Source organism: Apostichopus japonicus, chromosome 4, assembly GCF_037975245.1.
Source record: "Apostichopus japonicus isolate 1M-3 chromosome 4, ASM3797524v1, whole genome shotgun sequence".
In the NCBI taxonomy this organism is placed as follows: Eukaryota; Metazoa; Echinodermata; class Holothuroidea; order Aspidochirotida; family Stichopodidae; genus Apostichopus; species Apostichopus japonicus.
The window spans coordinates 26,580,984-26,605,419 of record NC_092564.1 but is presented as its reverse complement, the minus strand read 5'-3'; the positions used below and the strand labels follow the sequence as shown (position 1 = coordinate 26,605,419).

The following is a 24,436-nucleotide window of genomic DNA, read 5'->3' as shown; positions in this document are numbered from 1 at the left end:
GGGGTTTTTTCTCAGACATGCGTGTGTGTGAGGTGTATCTATTTAAACCACCCCCCCCCCCCCCTCGTTCCATCTGACTCTACACTATTATTGACAAGTCGACTTTCAATTTCCCAACATCTACGAGTCAAACACAACTGGTAACCAAAGGTGCTTGACGCACATGCCATATAAAGAGGGCGCTCATCAACAATTCTAAAATATATCTTAGCTCGGTTGCTACAGTTTACAAACTGCTGATATCAGATTGAATGAGCTCTGACATACTTAGGATTATGTCTAATTTTACGCCAAATATATGGTTCACAATACAGGTGACGACTGAACCGCAAATGTTGGCAGAAAAATAGGTGTAAAAGAATGATCAAAGGTCTTTCTAGAGGATTTGGATGTAACGTCCATTCAGTTCTTAATGAATTTATCCACAATCTGGATTTAATTAGTCAGAGTTAGTGCAAGCCGCGAAAAATGTGATATGGCATTATACAACTGTATTTTTACGGTTAGAATGTGGGTATTTAAAGGGAGGGTAATCTAAGGGATGGAATTTAAAGGGAGGGGAGGGGCGTGCGTGGTTTGTAGAAGGTTTATGGCACAATTAATGCAACCAACATTATTGGCTTACATAACAGATTTTGTGAAGAATAACGCCCAAAATAGCTAAGAAATATCTTGTTCCGTTTGTGTGAGAGAGTCTTATTGTAAGAGGGAGCTGTCATTATGTAAATATGTGATGGCATATTGCCACTAGAAGCTGACACTTATCACATTTTCTTTGTTATTCTTATCATAGGTTTGAAGGTCTACTCTAAGAACATATGTAGGTTAACAAGTCTGAGACGGCGCCGCAAATATACACTTCCCTATGCAGCTGTGCGAAGTAACAACATAATGTAAACGATTTTTTAGCTCGTATACCGTCCATTTTAAAAACCACTTCCCCCTAGCTCGATCCCCACCCCCTAGCTTAGTGGAGGGGGGCGGTATAACTGATGGTTCAGACTTCATTGCTCTCACTACCGAACTAACAAACTTCAATGTATGCATAGCTGGCTGCCTAAGCCTAGGCCAACGTGTCACTGACACTTGTGTCCGGTATGTGCTACACCCCACCCTTGTTTGACCACCACTCCCACCCCTACCCCTCCGTGTTTTAGTCTTTAGTCCTATAAATCACGATGAAATATTATATAGTGTACAGTGCTGACACATTCTCTTATAACACCTAACTGAAGCTGAAGATGGTTTGGAAAGGGGAAGGGTGGGGAGGGGGAGAAAGAGAGGGTTTGGGATGAGAAAAGAGGGTTTGAAGAGGGCAGATGAGAGGGTCAAGTTGGACTGAAAAGGGGAAGGGGATGGAAAGGAACGGGGAGGGAACGGGAAAAGGTTTGGGAGAGGATGAGGCAAAGAAGCCCCACCCCCTACATCCGTAATCTAAAACAATATGATTTGAACAGCGAAATTGCGGGCCTTTTCTCGTCAAACTACTAGATCCAATGCTCTCAGAAAAGTATACTGACTGAGAGGAATGGACAAGGGGAAGTGTGCAGTATGAAACCGTTACTTCCTCGCCAAGTTATTGCCTCATGTAGGCCTACTTGCATGTGTGCTTACGTATTCGGTAGTGTTGTACAGCAGCTGATGTGTTATTGTTTGTAACCGTCGGTACATACAATAAACATAACGTTACAGAGCACAATAAAATTAGTCACGTAGCCTAACCATTCGCAAAACCTGTATTAATCGAGTAGGCAGGTCTTAATCACTTCCTTCTGAAACTCTTTCAATTGCTCGGGTTTGGAGATAGTATCATCTAAATGCGCTGGCTGAAAGATAGAGAAGTTCTCAGGTGATCATTTGGGATCAAAATGACTTCTGTTAACAAGGGCGGAGAGACGACAAGGTTGGGCCTTGGAGGATCAAGAAAATCCTATGGGCGCAGCTATGGCAGCACACAACGCTCTGTTAAAGAGACATTCATACCACACAATGTAACTTCCACTGATACCTTACAGGGGATTGCTCTCAAGTATGGAATAACGGTGAGGAGAGAAAGCTAACCATAGCCTTCAGAATAAGTAAAGTAACAACGTGAGCCCTAACTCAATCTCTATTAGGCATAGCGTAACTTTTCGTGCAGGTAGCCTAACTGTTTCAGTGTTTATAGTTTGGTGAGGTTTGCAACCTAAGTTAGCTTAACGCTAGGCTATTGTGATTAGATTTTATATTTCACAATTACTGTTTGGCATATGATTGCTAACTGTCTGTTCTAAGGTAGACTAGGAGTAGGACTGATTAATTAACGTACGCATATGTAGGTTAAACTTGCAGTCAGTGCCTCTAGATTCCTAACCAAGCATAGGGGCCTAGGCCTAGCCCATGTAGGCTTTGCCTCAGTTCGTCCTACTGCATAAAGATGGGCATTGAATCTAAGTTCACGCTGCTATTATGTGTAGTCAGTCGAGGAGAGGGGGGGGGGAGGGGGGGTGGTCTTGGTGTATAGACTAGGCCTATATCATTTTTATAATATGCTTAAGAAAAACTAAAGAGTACATAAGGGGGTGGTGTTACATAACTTCCCCTGTTTATGTTTATGCACTTAGGCCTAGAATACCAGTTTTAGAGGCCAGGTATAGAGTGCATTCAAATTTTCAAAACAATCAGAAAGTTTTTTTTATTCAGGGTACAAACATTTGAAACAAAACCACAAGGCAGCATTGATCTAGGCTAGCTGATTGTACATAGCTGTTCTTAATGGATATGCACTCCATGTAATATCAGTTCTTTATCCCATTTTTAATCCACATTGTTTATATCAGTAGGCACCATTGCATAGTAACAAGTCCCAACCCTACCACAGTTCTCAATGAGCAGAAAAAAATAAATACAAGAGAATATATAAGGGTCTTTGCTAATATAAATACTTCAACACAGTAAGAACATAAATTAAAATAAAAGAGCAAACTAACAAACTTACGTAAATAAACTTCAGGACACCTCCTATCACCCCAGTTACAGTAGCCATGATAGCTCTAAAGTCTAAACTAGATCCAACCAAATTTCAGTTACATTGTCCTGACCAGCTGGAAATAGACAATAGGTATATAAATGAGTAACGGTGTGTGGAGAATGTACCGATGGATGGAGATGAAATGTTAAGAATTGTTATTCAAATGAGAATGCTAGGATGTGATGAGGGGTAGCACTGGCAGGCCTTATAGAATGAAAGGAATGTAATGAGAGCAGTACTTACTGTTCTAGTTAGCTACTAGGATATGTAAAATGTGAACTGATGCATTCTCTGGTAAATATCATCAACTTGTAGAGTTTAGTCTGCAAATGCTATTGTGAAGCTACTTTGAAATGTCATACAGTTACAGTCTCAATGTAAAGTGACTGGCATTGAGAGTGGATCAAGTTGTTTGTTTTTAGTGGCCAGATTCTATGTTACGTGACTTTTCTTGAAAGGTACCACCAAAGCATGATCATAGTTTAAAACACAAAAGGGGTGTTACTAAAACGAATGACAATTGCGTTACACATAACGAATGACAATATGTTGTACACACTAAAAAATTGCGTTGACTAAAACGAATGACAGTAATGACAGCACAGACATTTGCTTCAACCGGATATCACAGTTCAGATTTCGTGGGTATCTAGATCTAGTAAAGTACGGACAAGATAAAAACGCACCTTATAGTAAGCGAAATTGTAAGTCTGATTTTAAAAAAAAAAATTAACGTCATTTTTCCGAGATTAATTGTTAGAAACTAACAATAATATAATCTTGAAACGGATATATTTCTATATAAATCTACAGAGGTAAAATGCACAGCACTCAAGCGTATTCTCACACACAAACTTTCCCTGTGGTTTCTATCCGTAAATTACACCAAAACCCTGCGACCACGTAACATGCGATTTTCCTCAAATCATTTTTGCGCAGAAAACCAATAACCGCATTTACTCCACTCCGTTAATCATTCTATCTCCACTCAACACTGTCCTTCGTTGTCATTCGTTGTCATTCGCTGTCATTCGCTGTTATTCGCAAATGATAATTTACCCTGTACAAAGTCAATTGTCATTCGGTCATTCTCTGTCATTCGTTTTAGTTTGTCCCCACAAAAGACAACAAAGTAACATCTTGCTATCGGTATACAGTGTAGTGTGCAAGATATAAGTGTAAGCTCATTATTCATTTTGTCTAAGGCCAATTAGTAGGACTTGTATCCAGCTATTTCACTCATCCATCCACAAGTAGCGAAGCAAGGCTTACCTTGCAATGTTATTATTCGGAAGAGTATAAATATGGAAATGTTTACTCCAAGGAGGACTTTTATTTCAAACCTGTGCAAGTCCCACATTTGCATTTTGGCAAGAGCATTACAGAACATTTTTTTTGATACTGCACACATCTCAGTTTGCCAAGGCGATTAATTTATATTGGCATAATGTGGAGTGAAAACTCCTGCTCTACAATCTTTAAACTTATTATGTTATTTTCACGTGCAGTCTCTATAGATTCATAGCACGCCACTTGCATTGTTATGGTGCTACCACTCTGGTTAAACTTTGATATGTAGAATTACTCTAGGTCAACTACTAGTGATCTTTGTTTACTTAAAAACTAGTCTGCTTCAATCTGTTATTTCATTCACTGACCTACTAATTAGCATTGTGCGTGTTGCTTTACAGTGTAAGATCTTGCTTGTTTGCATTTCCAGTTCTGTTTATCTGGGCACGAGGTCAAAAGGGCAGTGCTTAGATAAATATTGTGCTTAACTGGTTGGAATGTGATAAGAGCTTGTTTAAAATTGTCCCAGACAATATTATCCAGTCGTAGGTGGGGACACAGTGTTACAGTGAACCTTAAATTTAGGACAAACAGAGTAAGTTGATTCTTATAGAGTTTGCTTAACCATAAAAAATGAGACTTTGATTAATGTAATAATAAGGTATGCTTCTCCGAACCACTTCCCACAAAGAGTAGGCTAATTCTTCTTGTTTAAAAATTCAGTGATTGGAATAACTAAAAGCATTCCATATTCCATAGCACATTGTTTTCTGTTTTCACCGCACCAAGACAATCCCCCCCCCCCCAAAACAAACAAAAACGATTACACTTAGGTGGCAGGTGTAATTTGTGCAATCTTCCTGCAGTCGATAGAAGACAAATCCACTGTGAAAAATAATCTTCAATAGGTATGACAGATCTGCAGCAAACCTAAGTCCGTAATTTTGTATAAAATGGAGGATTATTTTTCGCTGCAGGAAAAGTAACAGCTCTACTACAGTAGCACTCAAGTATTGTGAATTAAACAAATGCCATTTTAGCATAACAACTCCCTGACATTGTTAGAGGTACTACTGTTCTCCAAGAAGTGGCATTTTGCAATATCTACCATTTTAGCACAACCGGCACCCTATATAAGGACTCAAACAGAGTTTAACCCATATATCTCGTGTTTGCATGCCGAACACTCCTACTGTATGCAACTAAGTCTGTTACTTACAACTTTGTCTTCTGCAGGTGCAAGCCTTAAAACGAGTCAACAAGCTATACACCAATGACAGTATCTTCCTACGTACAGTCCTGTACATTCCAGTTGGTGAGCAGCCTCTCCCTGCCAGTGTCTTAGAGAACACAGTCTCATCAGCTCACGGAAGCCCGTTGAATAGGCCTTCACCTAAAACGGTCAACGGAGAAAATGACAAGGAAGAAGAAGAAAGGTGAGTTGTGAAAACTGCTAGAAACCGTAGTGGGTATCGTGACTGGACTTTACTTATGTATTTCAAAACAACCTCTACACATCCAAATGTCATAAAAGTTCAGCTTTCTATGTTAATTCAGTAGTTTCTATGTGATTTTATTATGATAATTTTTTTTTTTCGCAGGAAAGAAGAACCAGAGGACAAGAAAGAGAGCGATCCTCTTGACTTTTTGAATAAGATTGACAAGCAGATTAAGCTTAGGAGGGACGAGTTGAAGAAAGTTGAAATGGAAAGCAGGTAGGCCTCGCTGAATTATGTACAGATCTATTGTAACTCAGACCACTATCTTGAACTTGTGTTATTGTAATCTGAGGAATTCCCATACTGTGCAGATGTGAATATTTCTTTTTGTTATGTAAATAAGTTGTTCAGTACTAGAGTATCCTGTTGGACCCTTTGAGATGATGTAAATCTTTTTTTGCACCCATTGGAGATCCCACAGTGGACCTAAGAAGGGATATAAATGATTGCACCAGAATGTGACAAATTACATCCAAGTCTATACAGTATCAGGAATATGAAAGTTTTCCATGATTTACATGTTGTAAAGCTGAATGAAATATGGTCAAATGGCCTGTGGCCAACAGAATGAATATTATTGTATGTTACACTCATAGTTTGTAAAATTGGTGATAGAGAAAATAACAATTAATCTTTGTGCATCAGTTGTGATTGTCAAATTGGCCATGCTTCCATGTTTGTTTCTCTCAGTTTGAAGTTAGGCCGATTCTTTGTGAAATGTGATAAGTATCATTTGTCATGAATGGTGATTGTCAACTTGACCATGTGCTCACGTTCTCTTAATCTCAAAAGAAAGTTACATATAAGTTTGAATGTTGGCATATACTCTTGTTCACAACAACTATCCTTGTTGATGACCTATGACAATGAAGTCCGCAATTGGTCTTTACTGATTGGTCAGACATTTTCCGTAACAACCTCGTTTCAATTCTATTCGTCAGATTAAGTGAAGTAGAAGATGACATGTCAAAGTTTTCAAGTCCCCAAATGTCTCAAAAGGATACAAGACCCAGCCACATCTCGCCTACACTTGGTCAGAAAGAGAGCTACCAGTTGGGGTCAGAGGTCGATGTGCACCCCTCCCCAGAGGTGAACAGGTACAAGGAGCCCAGGGAAGGGTCAACGTCACCTATTCTAGGAGGTAGGAAAAGACCAATAATTACTGAACGTAGTTGGCCTGTTTGATGTCGTCAACCATCTCCTTGTTTCTGTCTCAATTCTTGTCCTTCACTTGTTCTCATTCCTTGGAGTCATCAGGACGTTTGAAAATGTATCGTAAGGTCATTTCATTGTAATAGGAGCTGCATGCAGTGGAGGCAAGGCTGGTTTTTGGAACACACGATGTTCCAATGAGGCTGCATGCTGTCAGTAGGTTGCCTAGACAACAGTGCTGGTAGCTGAATATGCACATTTGAAATTATCAATGCACCAGTTACAGATGGTCCCCACATTGCTGGTAAATGGAACACACCATGCTCCAATGAGGCTCCATGCTTGCAGTAGGTTGCCTAGACAACAGTGCTGGTAGCTGAATATGCACATTTGAAATTATCAATGCACCAGTTATAGATGGTCCCCACATTGCTGGTAAATGGAACACACAATGTTCCAATGAGGCTCCATGCTTTCAGTAGGTTGCCTAGACAACAGTGCTGGTAGCTGAAATTCACATTTGGAATTATCAATGCACCAGTTATAGATGGTCCCCACATTGTTGGATGTTACACGCAATTTGTTTCTCCTTTGATAACTAAACTACTCTATGTAATGGTTTTGCGATTTTTGACTGAAGTTAAGAACAAAAGTGTACTTTTTGTTCTGCCTCGAGTGCTTCAAACTCCTTGTAGCTGTTGTCATTCATCTGACAATAAGTGGAAATGAAGTCACATCAAGACCAGACTGGTCTTGAAGTCAGTGAAAACCCAAACTGCCATGAGTTTGTTGCATAACGGTAGTACAAACATAGATCTGTGATAGATGTTGGCTCCTCTCTAAAATGCTGCCACTAACTAGTAGACTTGTAGGTGGGTGAAATAGACTTTCTCACTAACCAATTTTCTTGTGATCAAATAACATTTTACTTTCTCCATGTTATTTGCTGCAATCTATCGGTTAGTTAATTTGCTATAACAAAAAAATGATAAAATTTATTTTTTATTTTTATTCCAATTATTAAATAAATACCAATTAATGAAATAGGATAAAATGAATAATCCTATTATAGAATATTTATATATAAAAGTTCAGCAACAACAAAAAGTTAAAATCATATTTGAGACTTGTTTTTGGCTTGGTAATCCTTACTAGTAGCCATCTTGCCAATCCATTTTGCCAAATTGTTGACATGAAAGTATTTAGACAATTATCATAGAAGTTTACTATTCCACCATTGCATAATAAACATAAAAAACATGTTAACATCTGAGGGATTATATTTTTTATTTACTTTTAAAATCAGAGCATCCTTATAATTGTGGTCTCTTAATCAAATGGCTGAATATCATGTAGCATCTAAGAACCATGCGCACTATTTTTTCACTGTTACAATTCGGAGTCCTGCGTTTAGGAAACAGTTTAAAACTCTTGACAGTAGTATTTTTAATTGTGACATCAGATGTAGTTGAAGCCATTTAAGTTGTCGGAGGTGTAACTTTTGGTTCAGAGTAAATAGTTGGTTGGGTGGGTCTTCAGTTGGAGTTGGAGGGGGGCTAGAAGTTAGTCCAGGAGGAACCATCTGCCTTTTCACTCTCATAACATTGAATGCCAGAGGTTTTGGAGTAGATAACTTACCTATAGATACATTCTTAAGTGTTGCATGACGTGTTGAATATCTGTAGTCTTGCTTCATTCCTACTGTACTTCCCTTTGTTCTCCATATCTTTGCATTCAATATTGTACCCGCAGTGTGACCACTGCCCTCATCAATATATATTCCTTCCCTGGTGTATGTTTCTTCCGTCATATCTATACCGTTGTCTTCATTCACAATTGTTACTTCGTTGCATTGATTCTGTGTAAAATTCAGAACTCACACCCAGTGTTTTCAACTTGCTCACGTTGTATGTAGCCTTACATGGAAACAATTTGAGTGCAGTTGTTCTATATGTGGAACCATGTTATAACTATGGTATTTATTTATGATAGACTAGATCTGTGAAGTAACCATTTGTTCCTTTAATGGTTGGATTAAAATATCTAGAAAATTCTAGTTCCCTGTCACATTTTCTTTCATTCTTCTCTCCCTTCCCCTCCCATTCCATCAGGTTCTTAATGACAAACATCTCTAGAGATAATATTTAACCCAGTCACTGACAAAGTCAACACATCTTTAAACTCCTTGAAGATTGAAATGGAATCCCTTCTCTTCAGCTTTCCCCAAGGCTCTTGCCTTCATGAAGTTTCCTTGCACTTCCTTATCACTTTTATTCTAATTCAACTGTTTGAGATCTAAAGTGTACATATGTATATGTATTTTCTAAAATCATTCATTCCATAAAAGAACGGATTATTGACTGACTACCGAACAGTCCACAAGTGCATGTTATAAATCTAACATATATTTTAGTATGGAGTATTGAAATTGCTAAATTTTAAAATTACAACAATCACTCTTTGTTGGTTGCATTTGTAACAAGGACAACCAAGTTTAAGCTGGCTCCCTTCCTTTGTGGACTTACCTAGATAGATATTTTCTCATATTTATTTTTTCTGCAAGAAACATGGGACTCAAAACTCATTTGTGAAAATTGTGTTCTATTCTTGTGAAAATTTTTGTTATGGTTAGTCATAGTCATCATAAACTAAGTATTGTATAGTGTAGTACATGAAAGTTACCTTTGCATAATACAAAGTCTCCTCAAAGGCAACAACCAAAGACAGGACGAAAAAATATACAGTAATAAACGTTTACTCAAAATCCAGTATTCTGTCGTCTAATCAGATGTCAGCATTACAATTTTGTAGATAGTATTTTACAGTGTGTCCTAACATAAGTACTAAGTCCTAACATAGACACTGTTAAATACCTCATTTCATTTATCAACGGGTTTTGTAATATAAATGTTATTACATGTTGGTGCTATATTTGTTCTTTTCATTAAATTTTCGGGAAATATTTATCCGATTTTTTATTCCTTTAAAAATTGTTACATCCATCTCATGGTTTCTTTAGCAATTGTACAGTAGTAAATAGTTTGGGACTATGGGCCCTACATCTTAAAAACATTGTATAAATGCCATGTCTTTATCATACCTGTGTGTGCTTGTAATTTTATACTTTCATTCCTTTTAACATGTTTCGCTAGAAAATGTGTCAGGATTATTATATTTAATAATAATAATAATAATAATAAATGGTACTTATTTAAAAAACAAATTAAAAAAATTGTTATTGCCATTCTCATTTATAGCTCAGCTTGGTTTTGTAATGTGATATTATCATCAATGATGTACTTGAAAAATAGAGGCTTTCATAAATTGTTATATAGGTAAACTATATATACCAAATGCTGTGTTACTCAATAATCTAATATATAACACTTGGTTAAAGGGAGTGTTATGGGGATCTTCAGCCACCCCATAAATCAGTGGATGGCGCTGACATATCGGTCCTTTCCAGCCCCGTGAAACGTGACAAGCTGCAGTTTCTGAAATCATTCAGAATTCCTTTGAGGAATATCTTACAGACAATGTAGGCAAAGTACCTGCACATTCCCTAATTTAATTCACACACAGTGTGACATATATACGAGCTAACATTTGGTTTTTAGTACCACTGATAAACTAGCATTATCTTAGCAACGAAAGTGTTTCCCACTGTTCATTTGGCAATTTTACACACGTCTGGCTGTCAACCAATCAGAGAGCTTCTTTAAGGTATTTTCAGTCCCATCTGTTAAAACGAGTGTAAGTTTTGAGGGTCAGTAAAATTGTATCCAAGTCTCCAAAATGGAATATGTTGGCGTTCTACTTGCGATTCTTCTCGTAACTTTTGAAGATGAGATCATTTAAAACATTTTTTAACAAAAACTTAGTATGTAGGTTGAGATATATTACAGTGCTTTACAAACTCTCTGGGGATCTATAAACAGTGTAAATGACGGGCATTATGACCCAGAGTCGTTGTTAGCTCTTTTAGGACCGGTATGTTTGGCGCCCTCTGTAGGAACGCAAACAATCCTCAATAATTAGGTAACTTTATACCAATCATGTTGTATTACTCACTAGGCAATGTAACAATTGTTTCTTCTGCAAAAAAAAGAGTAATTGTTTTAGTAAATGCTGTTTTTACTCAACCATTCAACAATTTATAATCGTAAATCGAAAAAACATGCCCCTAGCCGATAAATTCATTTGTATATAATGGCCTTGGTTGAAGGTTTGATCATCAAGTGACAAGCTTTATCTTGCCTAAAGGTACTGTAACTGTAATAAGACCAGCTTGAGCGATAAAAATTAATCTAGTTTGAGGGATAAGAATTAATCTAGTTTGAGGGATAAGATGTAATCTAGTTTGAGGGATTAGAATTAATCCAGTTTTGAGAGAGTTAATTGACAGTCTTCATATTGTTGATACATTAATACAAAGCTAAAACATTTTAGTGGAGTTGTACATCTGTTTAGCACTGACCAAGGCTTGTGCAGTAATAACTTCACACATAATTGGATATATCTGTGTTTTCTAAATAAGAAACCTTTGTGGCGACAACTACTTTCATGACTCCCATAATTTAATCTCATACAGAATGTTTTGTGTCCCACAAATTTACTTTATCATTGGTTTTTCTCCTTTTTTTTTGATTGGTGCACAAATTCAGGCATTTAAACTTTCTGTAATTTCATCGTTTTCTAATTCGATTTCAATTGACTAAATTAAAAGATAACATGATCTTTCCTTCAACTAGTGGCCCCTGTGTGGAAACACCAGCTTGTGTCAAAAGTCAGTACAATATAAGGTTTAAATAGTTACTCATATTACAGTAGGTACCATGTCAAAAGTAGAATGCTGAGGGGCTATAGCATCCTGCATCCAGGCTGTAGTGGATGTAATCTTTTGTGCTGAGCTGCAGTTTCACACAATAGGCATTGTTGATCTGTAGAGATAATACCTATTGTTTGATTCATCCTAGCTGAGCAGGATTTTGCAACTGCTGTAGCTTTCATTTTGACATGGTGCCATATTGTTTGATGTTGATGAACTGTACAGTGCTGGTAAATCTAAAATTTTGTAAATCATAAAGACAATACCTTCTACCACCATTGAAAATGTGTTTTTTTTATATCAAGAGTAATTAATACAGATCTGGTATTTTATTAGAGAAATTCAGTATAATGAATAATATTCAAATTTAATTTACAGTATATTCTTTGTGAACATTAATTTCACTTTTCTATCAGAGATCAGTCAAATAAATACATATTGTGACACTACCGTGCACTTTTCTGTGGAGAAAATCAGAAAAACTAGTTTGCCCTTATTTAAATGTACTGACCAAAGATACTAATATTAACATTTATTTTTTAAAAGAATATAACTGCCCATATTTGATACCTTAAATCGGGATAAGGGGCTGCAAACAGTGTGATTGAAAGGGGGAGGGAGGGGAGGCAGTAGGGGGAGGTGGGAGAGGGGAACAGATATACAGTATCATGTGAATGTGCTGTCTTGTCCAAGATATTTGATACCTCCACATCAACTAAGAACTAACTTGTAAGAACCTATGGTGAAAGCTGCTTAGTTTGTTTGTCACATTTGTGATTTAACAAATGGTTCCATCTATCGGGCTCTTGCGTAAATTTACATGTAAATCAAACATCATCGACAACCAGACAGTCCATGTTCTGCACACATCAGATCACAACAGTAGTGGTCGTTTCACAGCTTAGGTGTACAAACGATGTCACTGGATTGACCAGTAGAGAGAAGATAAGTTAGGGAGACTGTTTGCAGTGTTCACTATGACAATAATTACACTGGCTCACAAAATATGGTAAATGTCATCTATGAACAGAAAAGTGTGGACTGCAAATCGGTCCTAAGTGGAACAAAAGTTGCTTAAATGATTGGGAAGAATGTACAGTATCATGCCAAAGGGTTTTAATAGTGAAGATTGGTATCCTCGCTATTAAAGTTGGAAGGTAATCTTATGCGTGTGTCAATTAAGTCTATAACCTGCAAGCAAAGTATAGGAAATTTATTGCTGATATACAATCTCTCAGCTGAAATAAACAGACTTCCTTGTAATATTAGATGTGCATTTGATGACAAAAACACATCAAACAAACAATATATTTCCCAATTCATTGCATGGAGGAAATTGAACTATTGTCAAACAACAGATTCCTTAGAAGTGACCATTCACAGATTTTTTCAAAGGCTGGTAAATATTATGGCTTACCGTATATTCGCCATGATACAACAATGGTGTTCTCTCCGTGAAGGCAAGTACCTGCAACACCTTTATATGCTTCCCATTTCAATATATAACTGGGAGATCATTTTAACAATTTCTCATGCAGTCAAAAAAATTATGTAAACTTACTAAAAGGTCATAATTATACCAGGGCTGCCTACTTGCATGTCACTTTGAATATTAAAACCCATTTTCTTTGCTTTTAGCCTACATTATGGGATGCGGAAATTGCACCCGCTTTTCTCTAACAGTCACATTTATGGTTACTTTAACTAATTTGGTAAATAAGTTTCAGTTGCCATCCAAAGAGTAATATCATGCATTTTTTTTTGTTCATGAAATATGTTTGTAACACCTTTATTGCAAATTGTTTTATTTTTCTCCCCTATTTTGTTTTTCTCTAACAGCTATACATTCTAACCAGGAAACATGTGTATGATAAAACCAATTGCTTATAAATCTGAATTAAGCAATATGAACTTTGGTAAGATTAGTGCAAACTTTTCTCCTGTTGAATTGTAAATGGCATGAACTTTGACCCTTTTTACCCTGGCTTTCCTTCTTTTTGTGTTTAATATCTAATTTAACATTTGGTGGAAAAGACCTCTGGTGTAAACTAGACCTCCTCCTTTCTTTGTCTTCACAAGAGAGCTGGTTTTATGTTAATCAGTCCTACCTTCTATTTGAAGTCATGGAAAAAAACATGCTAGAGGACCCTTGGGTCTAGCCATGTGTACTTATATTCCCTGACACAAATTTATCTTCTAGTTTTGACTAGCTGTCAGTGCAACTCCCATGGAAACCAGGAAGAATATTTCTTTCAATTCTATTCTTTGACCACTGTGGTTCATATTGGACCTACCCTGTAACACTTATTATTAGCTGTGACAGTAGCTGTTAGTAATCACAAGGTCAGTGTTTGAGTTGTATGATCCCTCTTCTTTGGTAGAACTTAAAAGGTAACTAGCCCCCCCCCCCCCTACAATGAACACAGCATAAGAACTTTGTTCGTTCTTGAACATGGTGGGTGTGTACTGTATGAACAACATAAAGGAAAACCCACAATGCTGGCTGCATGAAGTGTAATGCATTCAGAGAATACGGTTTTGGATTGCCTTCAGAAATTGTATTTTATCAATAAAATATACGACAGTACACAGTACGACAATAAAATATACGATCCCTGACAGTCTGTGCTCGAAAATCGATGCATCTTTTGAAAGGATTCAACCACATTGCAGGTGGCTGACAGTCTCTTTTAATAATCTCTAAATTAGTCTCTATTCATCGGCAACAAGAGGAAAGTTTGAAAATTTAAATTAAAACAGTCTTCTTCAAACAAGGTGAGGGGGGGGGGAAGGGGGGGGGGAAGGGGGTAGTAGAGAAGAAGAGAAGGGTCTGGTAATTTTTAATGCCTCCTTTTCATAATTGAGAAAAGTTTGTAGTTTGAATTTTTTTTCCTTCAATGTTTATAGCTCCTTTGAGATAGTGGCATGTACTAACCTATCCATGGTACTAACAGTATAACACTTATTATTATGAATACTGTACCATTTACTGTTGATAACCACTTAAACTAATACACTACTTACTACATGTGTACCCACCTTCTACACACTGAATTGATTGTTGAAAATGTCACTCTGACATTAAGTCCAATGCTTTTAAACGAGGTCATTAATGCTTCACACCATTATTGGATCAATGTCACCCCTCTTCTTCAAAAAAAGAAAAAGAAAAAGGAAGCTCCCTTACCCTTTTCTCCCTTCTCATTTTCACCTTTTTCATTTACAGTACCTTCTCATGTACCTTTAAGTGTATGTACTGTACATTGTGTAAAGTGAGCTGATTTTAACTGCAGCTTGTACCATTAATTTTTCCCATTTTCTTCCTTGTACTGTTTCTTTTTTTATCTTAATGGTTGACAGGTTTACAGTATTGAGCCACTCAAGATTTACGATATAAAAATTACAAGTAAAGACTGTAATAAATTGGAAGCACTGAATTTGCTGAAGGTACTGAAAAATCACAATATATTTTGTGTCAACAGAATTGTATACTTGTTATACTAGTTAACACTGTCCTCCCCCTCATTTATACTACTGTATACATGTAAATACTCTTGGCTGCAGGAACATTTACCATTTAACTTTTGCATCGGATGCAGTTATGTAAACATACCTATTTTCGAACTCTGTTGAAACCACAGTGTAATTAGCATGTAGACATTATGACAAACAGTGTAATTAGCATGTAGACATTATGACAACCACACCATGCTTGGGTTCTACTGTACAATGGGGTAATATAGCTTTATGATACAGTTGTTGCAAACCCTAAAACTTCTCTTACCTGTTCCACACAAATCATTTACTTTCCTATCTACCTAACCAGGAAAACTTTGGTAACATTCAAGCACATAGCTCCCCTTCCCCCATCTCTCCTCCACTGTAAGTGACCAGTCTTGATTACTGGGTTTAGGGAGATTTTACCTTTTATCTTTCACTCGCCTCAAATTGGAACAAAGCCCACACTATTAAACCCTCCTAATCCAGGCGTATACATGTATGTAGTCAATGATAGGCATGCGTCTAGCAGCGAGAGCGATGCTCATTTCAATTTGAAATTCATCATCGATCGGTTCTCTACGTTAAAGCTGGTACATCATCCTTGAGAATGTACCGCCTGGAATGTGTATTAGGAAGTTAACTGTTTGGATACTGAGCAGGTGGTACAGAGGAAGCCAAGAGCTCAGAGGAAACTATTCTCTACGTTTTCTGCCTCTGTTTTCCCTCCTAGGCAGAGATGGATCATGATGAGGTCTGGAATTTGTCAAGTTGTAGATGGTCATGTGTTTAAGTTAGGTTGGTTATTTGCCTATATGACAAAATGTTGAATACTGTACAGTACAGTAGGACATTTATCAGGCCGACTACTGTACGTAGCTTAAATTATTTACATCCTGGAAAGAACATTGTTGACCTTTCACAATGGACAGTGTTTAGGTTTGTGGTTGTTACATGGACATCAATCATTTGGAAGAAATAGAAGATATTGAAGGGGGTGGGGGAGGGAGGAGGGTCTGACGTCCGGGTTTAAGTTGACAACTTTCATAGCTCTTTGCAGTGATGTCATGACTTGGCAAGAGAGCAGGGCTACCATATTTTATCTGAGGAAAGTAGGGACCACTTGTTTGTGTCCTTGGGAAGGTGTCTTAGTTCAGGGGTTCATTCCCATTCCCCTCTCCCTCTGTGGGGTGAGCAAAGTCCCACTCATTGAAATAGAAATTTACCTTGAACAATCAGAATGCCATTGTTCTTAAAATCAGCACAAAACTCCATTGTTCTACCTTAGCCTAAAGAACTGGTAACATCAGCACACAACTCCATTGTTCTACCCTAGCCTAAAGAACTGGTAACATCAGCACACAACACCATTGTTCTACCTTAGCCTAAAGAACTGGTAACATCAGCACACAACTCTATTGTTCTACCCTAGCCTAAAGAACTGGTAACATCAGCACACAACTCTATTGTTCTAACTTAGTCCAAAGAACTGGTCACATCAGCACACATATCCATTGTTCTACCCTAGCCTAAAGAACTGGTAACATCAGCACACAACTCCATTGTTCTGCCCTAGCCAAAAGAACTGGTAACATCAGCACACAACACCATTGTTCTACCTTAGCCTAAAGAACTGGTAACGTCAGCACACAACTCTATTGTTCTACCCTAGCCTAAAGAACTGGTAACATCAGCACACAACTCAAACATTCATCTGAACATTTATAATCAGTGATGAAGAATCTTTACATTAGCTTCATAGAGATGAAGGAAGCTGAAAAAACAGTTTGCAAATTTTTTGCAAACATGGTCTTGTGTCACTTCATAATGTTTATGATGTACATGCATATTTATCACTTAAGTCAATAACATTTCCACTTTTCATTTTGCATTCTAAAGTGGGGTCAATTAAAAGTCTAGGTGTAATAATTATCTAAAGGTCTGACATAGCACTTGAGTTGAGTTGAATCCATTTTTAGTGTGGGCAGTGTGTGGCTGTCTTAGGGTTCTGCATGCTATATAAGGTTGCATGTATGAACCTATCTAATCCAACCTGCAGGAGCCGTGCCTTGCACAGCTCGAACAGGACTTTCACTCTGACCACGTATTATCTAATCCATTACTTGATTTACTTTGCATCTAGGGTAAGGCATGCATCCTCATCTCATTTTCTTAACTTTCTCTTTGTTGAAAAATTTGGATGGTTATGTTTTTGTTTTTTATATTAATTGGTAATGCATGCTCACTGTAGCTCAGTTGTCATTAACTTATTTATAATCGATTTATTTAAATTTATGGTTTGTTTGGAAGAGTTCTTACTACATTCCCTGTAACTACTCTTGTTGCATGTTTGTTCAGCAATGACAAATCTGAGTACTATTTATTTATTTATTTTATTTATTTAAACTATATTTAATTAAGGGTGACTTGGTTAGCCAGAGCTTATCTTCCCTGGGGCCCTCAGTTACAAAGATAAATAAAAAAGATTTGAAGTAAAATTCAAATTAAGACATTTAGATACACTAATAAACGAAGCAAATGAAAGAGTATACAAAGAGCAGGTAGAAATGCAAACAATTACTATTAATTGAGCTTAGTGGGGACAGGGGGAGGGGGGGTAGGAAGATAACATATTATTCAAACAACTTTGAGATCAGACTTAATCAGTACTTATGTTGTCATTGGTATGGTGATTTTGAACTATTTCTGTGAATTATTTTTCTTGAAATATATCCAAATCAAAACTTAAAGTCAATAGATTGATGTATTTAAAACTTAAAAATGTTATACATTTTATGGTGTTTTAACGATTGGAATGGTGTTTGGAATTTGCATTCAGTACTGTTGTTGCCACAGAGAAAGAATGCAATCAAATTTCTGATGATTTGCTATGATGGCCTTCCATAACAATATTTAAGGGTCATTTTGTTGACCAACATACAAGAGCATTAATATATTGTGAAGGACCAGTGTTAAATTTAATCAGTTCATATAGAAAGCTGAACCTTTAGGGAGCTGAATGGAGAATTTAATATTATTTGTTAGATTTGTTCTTTTTGGAATGCACATAATACACATCTAATATTTTAATCCAAGCATTCCCTATAATTTACACTAGACATACTAGCATTGATCTGACATTTTATGGATGTGAATTGTGAAGTCCATCTAGATCGGTGTTTAAAGCAATATCTTGCAAGGGATCCAACCTTTTCATTTAAAGTCCATCATAATTTACTCCCTAAGAATGGCAACATTGTTTGATGCTCAGTTATTATTTACTGTTGATAACATTAGACAGATAACTTCTGTACTTGCCAATCAAATTTCATTTTTGACAAAGCTTTTTGTTAAAGCCGTCCTGGCCTGTCCTTATAATTTGATTTTAATATCAGTTTGCCTTTGTCTTCCACAGGTGCAGAAAGTGTTATGTGAAGTCCCACTCTACCACCCACTCTTCTCAGGTTTTAAAGAGCATACTAGCATGTCAAGTAAAGAGGAAAAGTTTTTGCCTTTGAGGAGAAATTTCGTTTCTAATCCGGACTGACTCCTATCCCCTTTTATATATACACTATACTGCTGGCAGAGAGGTGGACAGGTGTTTGCCCACATCACTGTCAGTCAGCCTCTGACCACACATGAATGTTTGAACTGTTGTTATATGTAGATTTCATATGAGAAAGCACTGTACAATGTTCTGTGTCATAGAAAGTACCAATGCCTGATCCCATTATCTTGGGCATGACTAGATCACAGTAAATAACTCATAGCATGGTGCCAAAGGTTGCATTCGTCTGAAATTGAAACTCAACTAAAGATGTGCGGGTTGTATGTTAATGATTATAGCTGGAAGAGATGGGACATTGAATACCATCCCTCTCATAAAGGTCATATGAAAAAACGATCGAGCTTTTGTTCAAACATCAATGTGTACTTAACTGGGAAATACAGTAAATTAATTATCACTACGGGCGACAGCCAAGTGCTGTGTATTACTTGGAATAGGGACATGCTAATTTCAGGAAAGGAACGTGTCTATGCACTTGGAGGAATGATAGAAAATGTTTGGCTGGAAACCAAGAAACCTAAATATGTTTCATAGACACATAGCAAAGTTTAGTTTTAGGGTAGCCCATAGTAATGTGACAGTATATTTTCCAGGAAATCTGGGCACTTTAAATGGAATTGAACACCCCCCCCAGTCACCTTAGCCTGTAGTCCATCCAGCAAAAATAAAATGATTCTTCGAAGGAGTTCGAAACTCAACAATCATATTATTAAATAAATTATATTTTACATGGAGGCACCATAGCATTATATACCTTGGACAAAATAGCCATCCTCTAACCTGATTTATGGATCATGTAAACATCTCTATCACAAAAGGTAAAAATGATTTCCGGTTTACATTTGCTTTTAATATCAGCAAGCTGAATTGAAGATCATGCAAGCTATTTGTCTAAGAAATTGTTGCCAAAATATTGTACTGTTTGGTTTTCAGATTTCGATCAAAAGTGGTAGGATTGCATTTTACATACATATAAAAAAGGGGGGGGGGGGATAATAAACTTAATAGTTTACACAACTGAACAACTGTGCATTCTTCAATAGAAATGAAAGTACATTTGTTCTTATCCACAATTGTACATTTAGTTGCTAACTGCAGAATTGCGCATGCAAATTAGGCTGAGTGTGTTGCATTGTGGGCCATATAACCTGGTGTTAAGGTATTCATGCACATGTTGTTTACCATCTTGTACTAATGTAAAACAGCAGTGCATATATACATGTATGTTCATGGAACGGTCTGCGTTGTTTGGTGTAAAATGAAAAGAAATCTCCTGCACACCTGTGGTAACCTACTGACCACTTTCTTGACTCATCATAAAAAAAAAATGTTAATGTTGAAAGAACTCTTTGGCTTATGAAATTTCATTTCTCGTACTATTTTACTTCAAATACAACATGCCATCCTTTTCCTTTTTAAGTATTTATTGGTTTTAGATATTAAAAAAATTGTCAGCATTCATAAATTTGCAAGACCCATTTTGTGTCCCCTCCGAATTTTTGTCTGATGTGGGTTTAATTTTATTGTGTGATATATCTGAATGTGCATTATATATCACCCCTTTGTATAATTTAGAGTTGTGTATAGTATTAATTGATTTATCTCATATCTTGTTTTTTTTGGCATTATTTTGTGGTATTCCAGAAATTATTGATTTTGTTGATACAAAAAAGTACGTAGAGAACCACTTGGGAGCAACTAGTACAGCTTAAATTTTGGCACAGGTATGAAAGTTTCAATTTTCTTAGGGGGGTGGTGGGTGGGGGATTCAAGAAGCTTTGCCTGTCAAGTATTTTACCATACAAGCCTGTAGAGTACTTGCAAAGAATTCAGCTCACTGAAGTTTAGTAGATAGTTCAGAGTGAACAATTAGAGTCAGTATTGCAAAGTTCGGAACACTGCGAAGTTCGAACACCCCTAAGAAATACACCATTTCACCATGAAAACCCTACAGCAAGAGCCAATTTCACGAAAAAAATACGAAGCTATTGTACAGTTATTTTCTCTCCAAAATGACCCGTGTGCAAGCAAGTTCTTACATATTTGTCAATAAAAGGAAGTTGTAGTTTTGGGGTGTTTTAAGGCTTAGGTGTCCGAACTTCGCAGTGTCCATGCTACCCGTAGAAACACTCAGAATGGTTCGATACAGCTAGCATGCTGATTTGGCTGATCATGAAAAAGGGGGAGTTATTTATGTGACTCTGTTGTTTCCTGTTTTGATTTCATACTTTTCACTCTCCATGGAAACAATCATGGAGGCCATATTTGGCATCGTTTTCCTAAAGCGGTGAGTTTCCAAAGACCAGATATTGTAAATAGATCCTGTTATATCTTACATGTAAGTTTCAATGTTCAGATGCATCAAGTACTGTTTAGTGGTTTAGTTGGTATAGTGTACTGCTTACCTGCCTCAGCTATACTACTGCACTCTAATTTACTGAGTGAAAAAGATGTGCAGAGCTACTTTATAGATCAAAGTATTAATTTTCCATATATGTTCAGTTCATTTTCAAGAAAAACAGTATTTAAAACCAGTTGAGGTATTTTCAACACGGACTACTCGCAAACAGAGGAATTGACGTTTCATCATCCCAGTTTGGGAGGGAAACAAACAGTTCAGGTTGATTCACATCAAGTCAGGACCGAAAAAGGTCTCTTTGAAAACTAAGGGCCAGCAAGTAAATATTATTGAGGGAAATGAATTCATATAGAACTGAGAATAATAAAATTCATTGTCTGACCTATTATTGTTTAACATAAGACATCAATATGAATCACATTATTATTAAGTGAGTTCATGGAAAAGTGACACTAAATTATATTTGTATATCTGTTCTTGCTTTCTGTAAACGAGATGATTAGAGGGAAAATTGCTCTAAAGGGATTTTAATGGCATATTCTATAAATTCATCTGTTCATATCAAGGGGCCACAGAGATTTAAGTTTTACTTAATATGGTGGTAACTGACTTTCAAGGCAAAACTGTCTAATGTGCAATTAATGAACCTCTCTATTGAAAGTTTGTGTAGTATTTTCCTTTAAATGCCACCATTCCTTATTAATGTTTATTTATTAATTTCTCTATTTTTAGTGTTATCATTGATCAAACATTGAATTTATACCATCTACTATTCCTTGTATCCTTCTTCAACCTTTTCACATGTCATATTTTTTGTAGACCATTCAAATTATTTCAGTAATTTTGTTGTTGTTGCTAATTTGCATCATTACAAAATTATTAAAAGGAAGGGGAGGGAGAGGAGGGAGGGAGCAAGGGGAGGTAGTCAATGGGGTATGTAAAGTACAGATTACTGGACCTGGTGTGACAGTGTAGAATCTCCCCTGAACATTTTATCATATCTTCCATTAGGATATACTACACTAGAGTAGAATATCCCCCCCCCCCCCACCCACCCTGTCAGTGTAATATATCTGACAGGAATATTTCACCCCACTAAGATTGTTTCCTATACTGTGGCACAGGCCATATTATACATGGTATTGTAGTGGAGTCCACATAACTAAAGAATCAAGAGTTGGATGTCCTGATACAAATATGTTATCATCATCAAAATCCTTGTTTGTCACCATACTATAGTATGACTGGCATATTGCTGTAAACAAATCAATTTATTCCTAACAAACTGCCATTAATTACAGCATTAATGGCAGCAGATATTCTAGACTAGTGCAGAATACCCCCCCCCCTCCCCTAAATAGATTATTCAAGGAGATATTCTAAACTGTCGAACTTGCCAGAAAGCCAATTTCTTCTCTTAATTGGTTTGTAGAGAAACCTCCATCTCACAGTTAGACTAAGGTATTTGTATGTTATGCAGTACAGAATCATGTATGTGACTGAACTGATTATAAAGAGAGAAACACAAGCTGGTTATGCAAAAAGCTTTAAGTAGGAATATATGTATATAAGTTGGGGGCCTGATATTCCATGCAATCAATAAACAGGATCTTCTTCAAAGATGAATTGATTGTTTTAAGATCAGCCTTTCACCTGTACACTCACATCCCCCCCCCCCTTCTCTATCCCACTTCCAAGGTGTTCTAATTATCCTGTCTTTGGGGTAGTATGACATATTTTAGCCTCATTTTTGAAGCACAAAGCCCAAGCCATTTCAGTCTTCATTGATGCAGTACATGACTGTTATTCCTCCAAGTTGCAACATTTTTTTAATCCTACTGCAATAACCTTGTTGTTCCTGTTGGTACAGACATCCCCCATTTGATATGCTTACTATAACCATATGTCACTATGTGTATAAACTGAAGGAACACCATTGTATAAACTTCCTCTTTTCATTATAAAATCTTTTTGTTTAATTGTACACTTAAGACAAGTATTTACATAGGGTCCCATGACTCGCATATGAAACTCTAAAATCTTTTGTAAAAAGGAAAAAACAAGAACGAATAAATCTGAGTGTAAGTTGTGACATGTGAATGCCAGCTTTTATAGGTAAAGTTTCGTTCATGAGGAACTATCTGTCATGTGTCACTTTTTGTTCAAATAATTTGGTTCTAAATAGATTTGTTTGAAAGAGGAACAGTCAGTTCTGTTTATAACAACTGACCAAAATTTTAGCTAAAAAGTGTCTGCTCCTTGAAAATCTGTACGATTAGTTAAGGTAGCTTGTACTAGACATGTCATTTTATACATTGGTTGTGAATGGGGAGGAGGTGGGAAGCGATAGTTCCCCTGGTAATACCCTTCCAACTTCTATTAATTTATCTCAGTCTTTTATTCTTATCTTCACCCCACCCTTTATTTGTACCTTGAGTCAATGCACCCTCTACCACCGGAATACTTTCTTACCTCTAAAAAGCTATCTTTGTTCTTCATGCTCTGCCCGAATTATGTTGTCATATACTTATTAACTTCACTAAAGATTGTGGTGTCACTAAGATACATACACCAACAGCCTTTTCTTTCTCTCTCTTTTCATTACTGCACTACCTCACCTATGCACATTGCCTGCCATTATCAAACTTAAGGAATAGATTATCTACAGATGTTAAGAGTAGTTTGTAACTTTTAAGGTTATTTAATGGTTATTTAAGTACACTTATGAGCGTAAATTGCCCGGAGTAATCATGGGGTGTGTCTTGAATATTATTCAAAACCATTTCAAACTTTGTTTGTAATTCTGAAAGAGAAAAAAGATGTGGGTTCATTTTTTTATTCATGCTAAGATTTCATCATCTGGAATGTCTGTAGAAAGTTTAAATGTCTATTACTACTTAAGTTGCCAATCTTTATCCAGAATTAATAATATTCAGTTTCTTAACCAATGAATATTCACTATTTAAAGTGGCACTTTGTTTTCAGTCATCACTCTGTTCAACCCTTGTGTAGTATTCACTAATACAAAAAGTGGCACTTTGATTTTAGTCATCACTCTGTTCAACCCTTGTATAGTATTCACTAATATTAAAAGTGGCACTTTGATTTCAGTCATCACTCTGTTCAACCCATGTGTAGTATTCACTCATACTTTGGCACTTTGATTTCAGTCATTCTGTTCAACAGAATTACTTTGTCGACTTTCACTTATTAATTTGCAGTGTAAATAATC

At 36.6% G+C, this 24,436-nt stretch overlaps 2 protein-coding genes across 5 annotated transcripts in view; one reads left to right on the top strand and one right to left on the bottom strand.

The window, feature by feature from the left end:
* Positions 1 to 1,540: 1,540 nt before the first annotated feature.
* Positions 1,541 to 24,436, top strand: part of LOC139966984 (lysM and putative peptidoglycan-binding domain-containing protein 2-like) — a 24,113-nt gene continuing 1,217 nt past the window's right edge. Inside the window, exons 1-6 of one of the 3 annotated variants that reach the window (XM_071970530.1) lie at positions 1,541 to 2,042; positions 5,537 to 5,736; positions 5,902 to 6,015; positions 6,741 to 6,940; positions 13,619 to 13,695; positions 18,693 to 24,436. The exon at positions 18,693 to 24,436 is cut by the window's right edge and continues 1,217 nt beyond it. In XM_071970530.1, coding sequence (XP_071826631.1) covers positions 1,869 to 2,042; positions 5,537 to 5,736; positions 5,902 to 6,015; positions 6,741 to 6,940; positions 13,619 to 13,650 — 720 coding nt within the window. In that variant the 5' untranslated portion in view covers positions 1,541 to 1,868 and the 3' untranslated portion in view covers positions 13,651 to 13,695; positions 18,693 to 24,436. Of the gene's footprint in view, positions 2,043 to 5,536; positions 5,737 to 5,901; positions 6,016 to 6,740; positions 9,568 to 13,618; positions 13,696 to 18,692 lie in introns of those variants that run through there. The other 2 variants (XM_071970531.1, XM_071970529.1) reach the window with 2 other exon arrangements.
* The window catches only part of LOC139966981 (uncharacterized), a 48,414-nt gene continuing 43,328 nt past the window's right edge, over positions 19,351 to 24,436 (bottom strand). For both annotated transcript variants that reach the window (XM_071970525.1, XM_071970526.1), the window contains exon 41: positions 19,351 to 24,436. This exon is cut by the window's right edge and continues 1,274 nt beyond it. The gene's annotated coding sequence lies outside the window, so the exon portion shown is untranslated.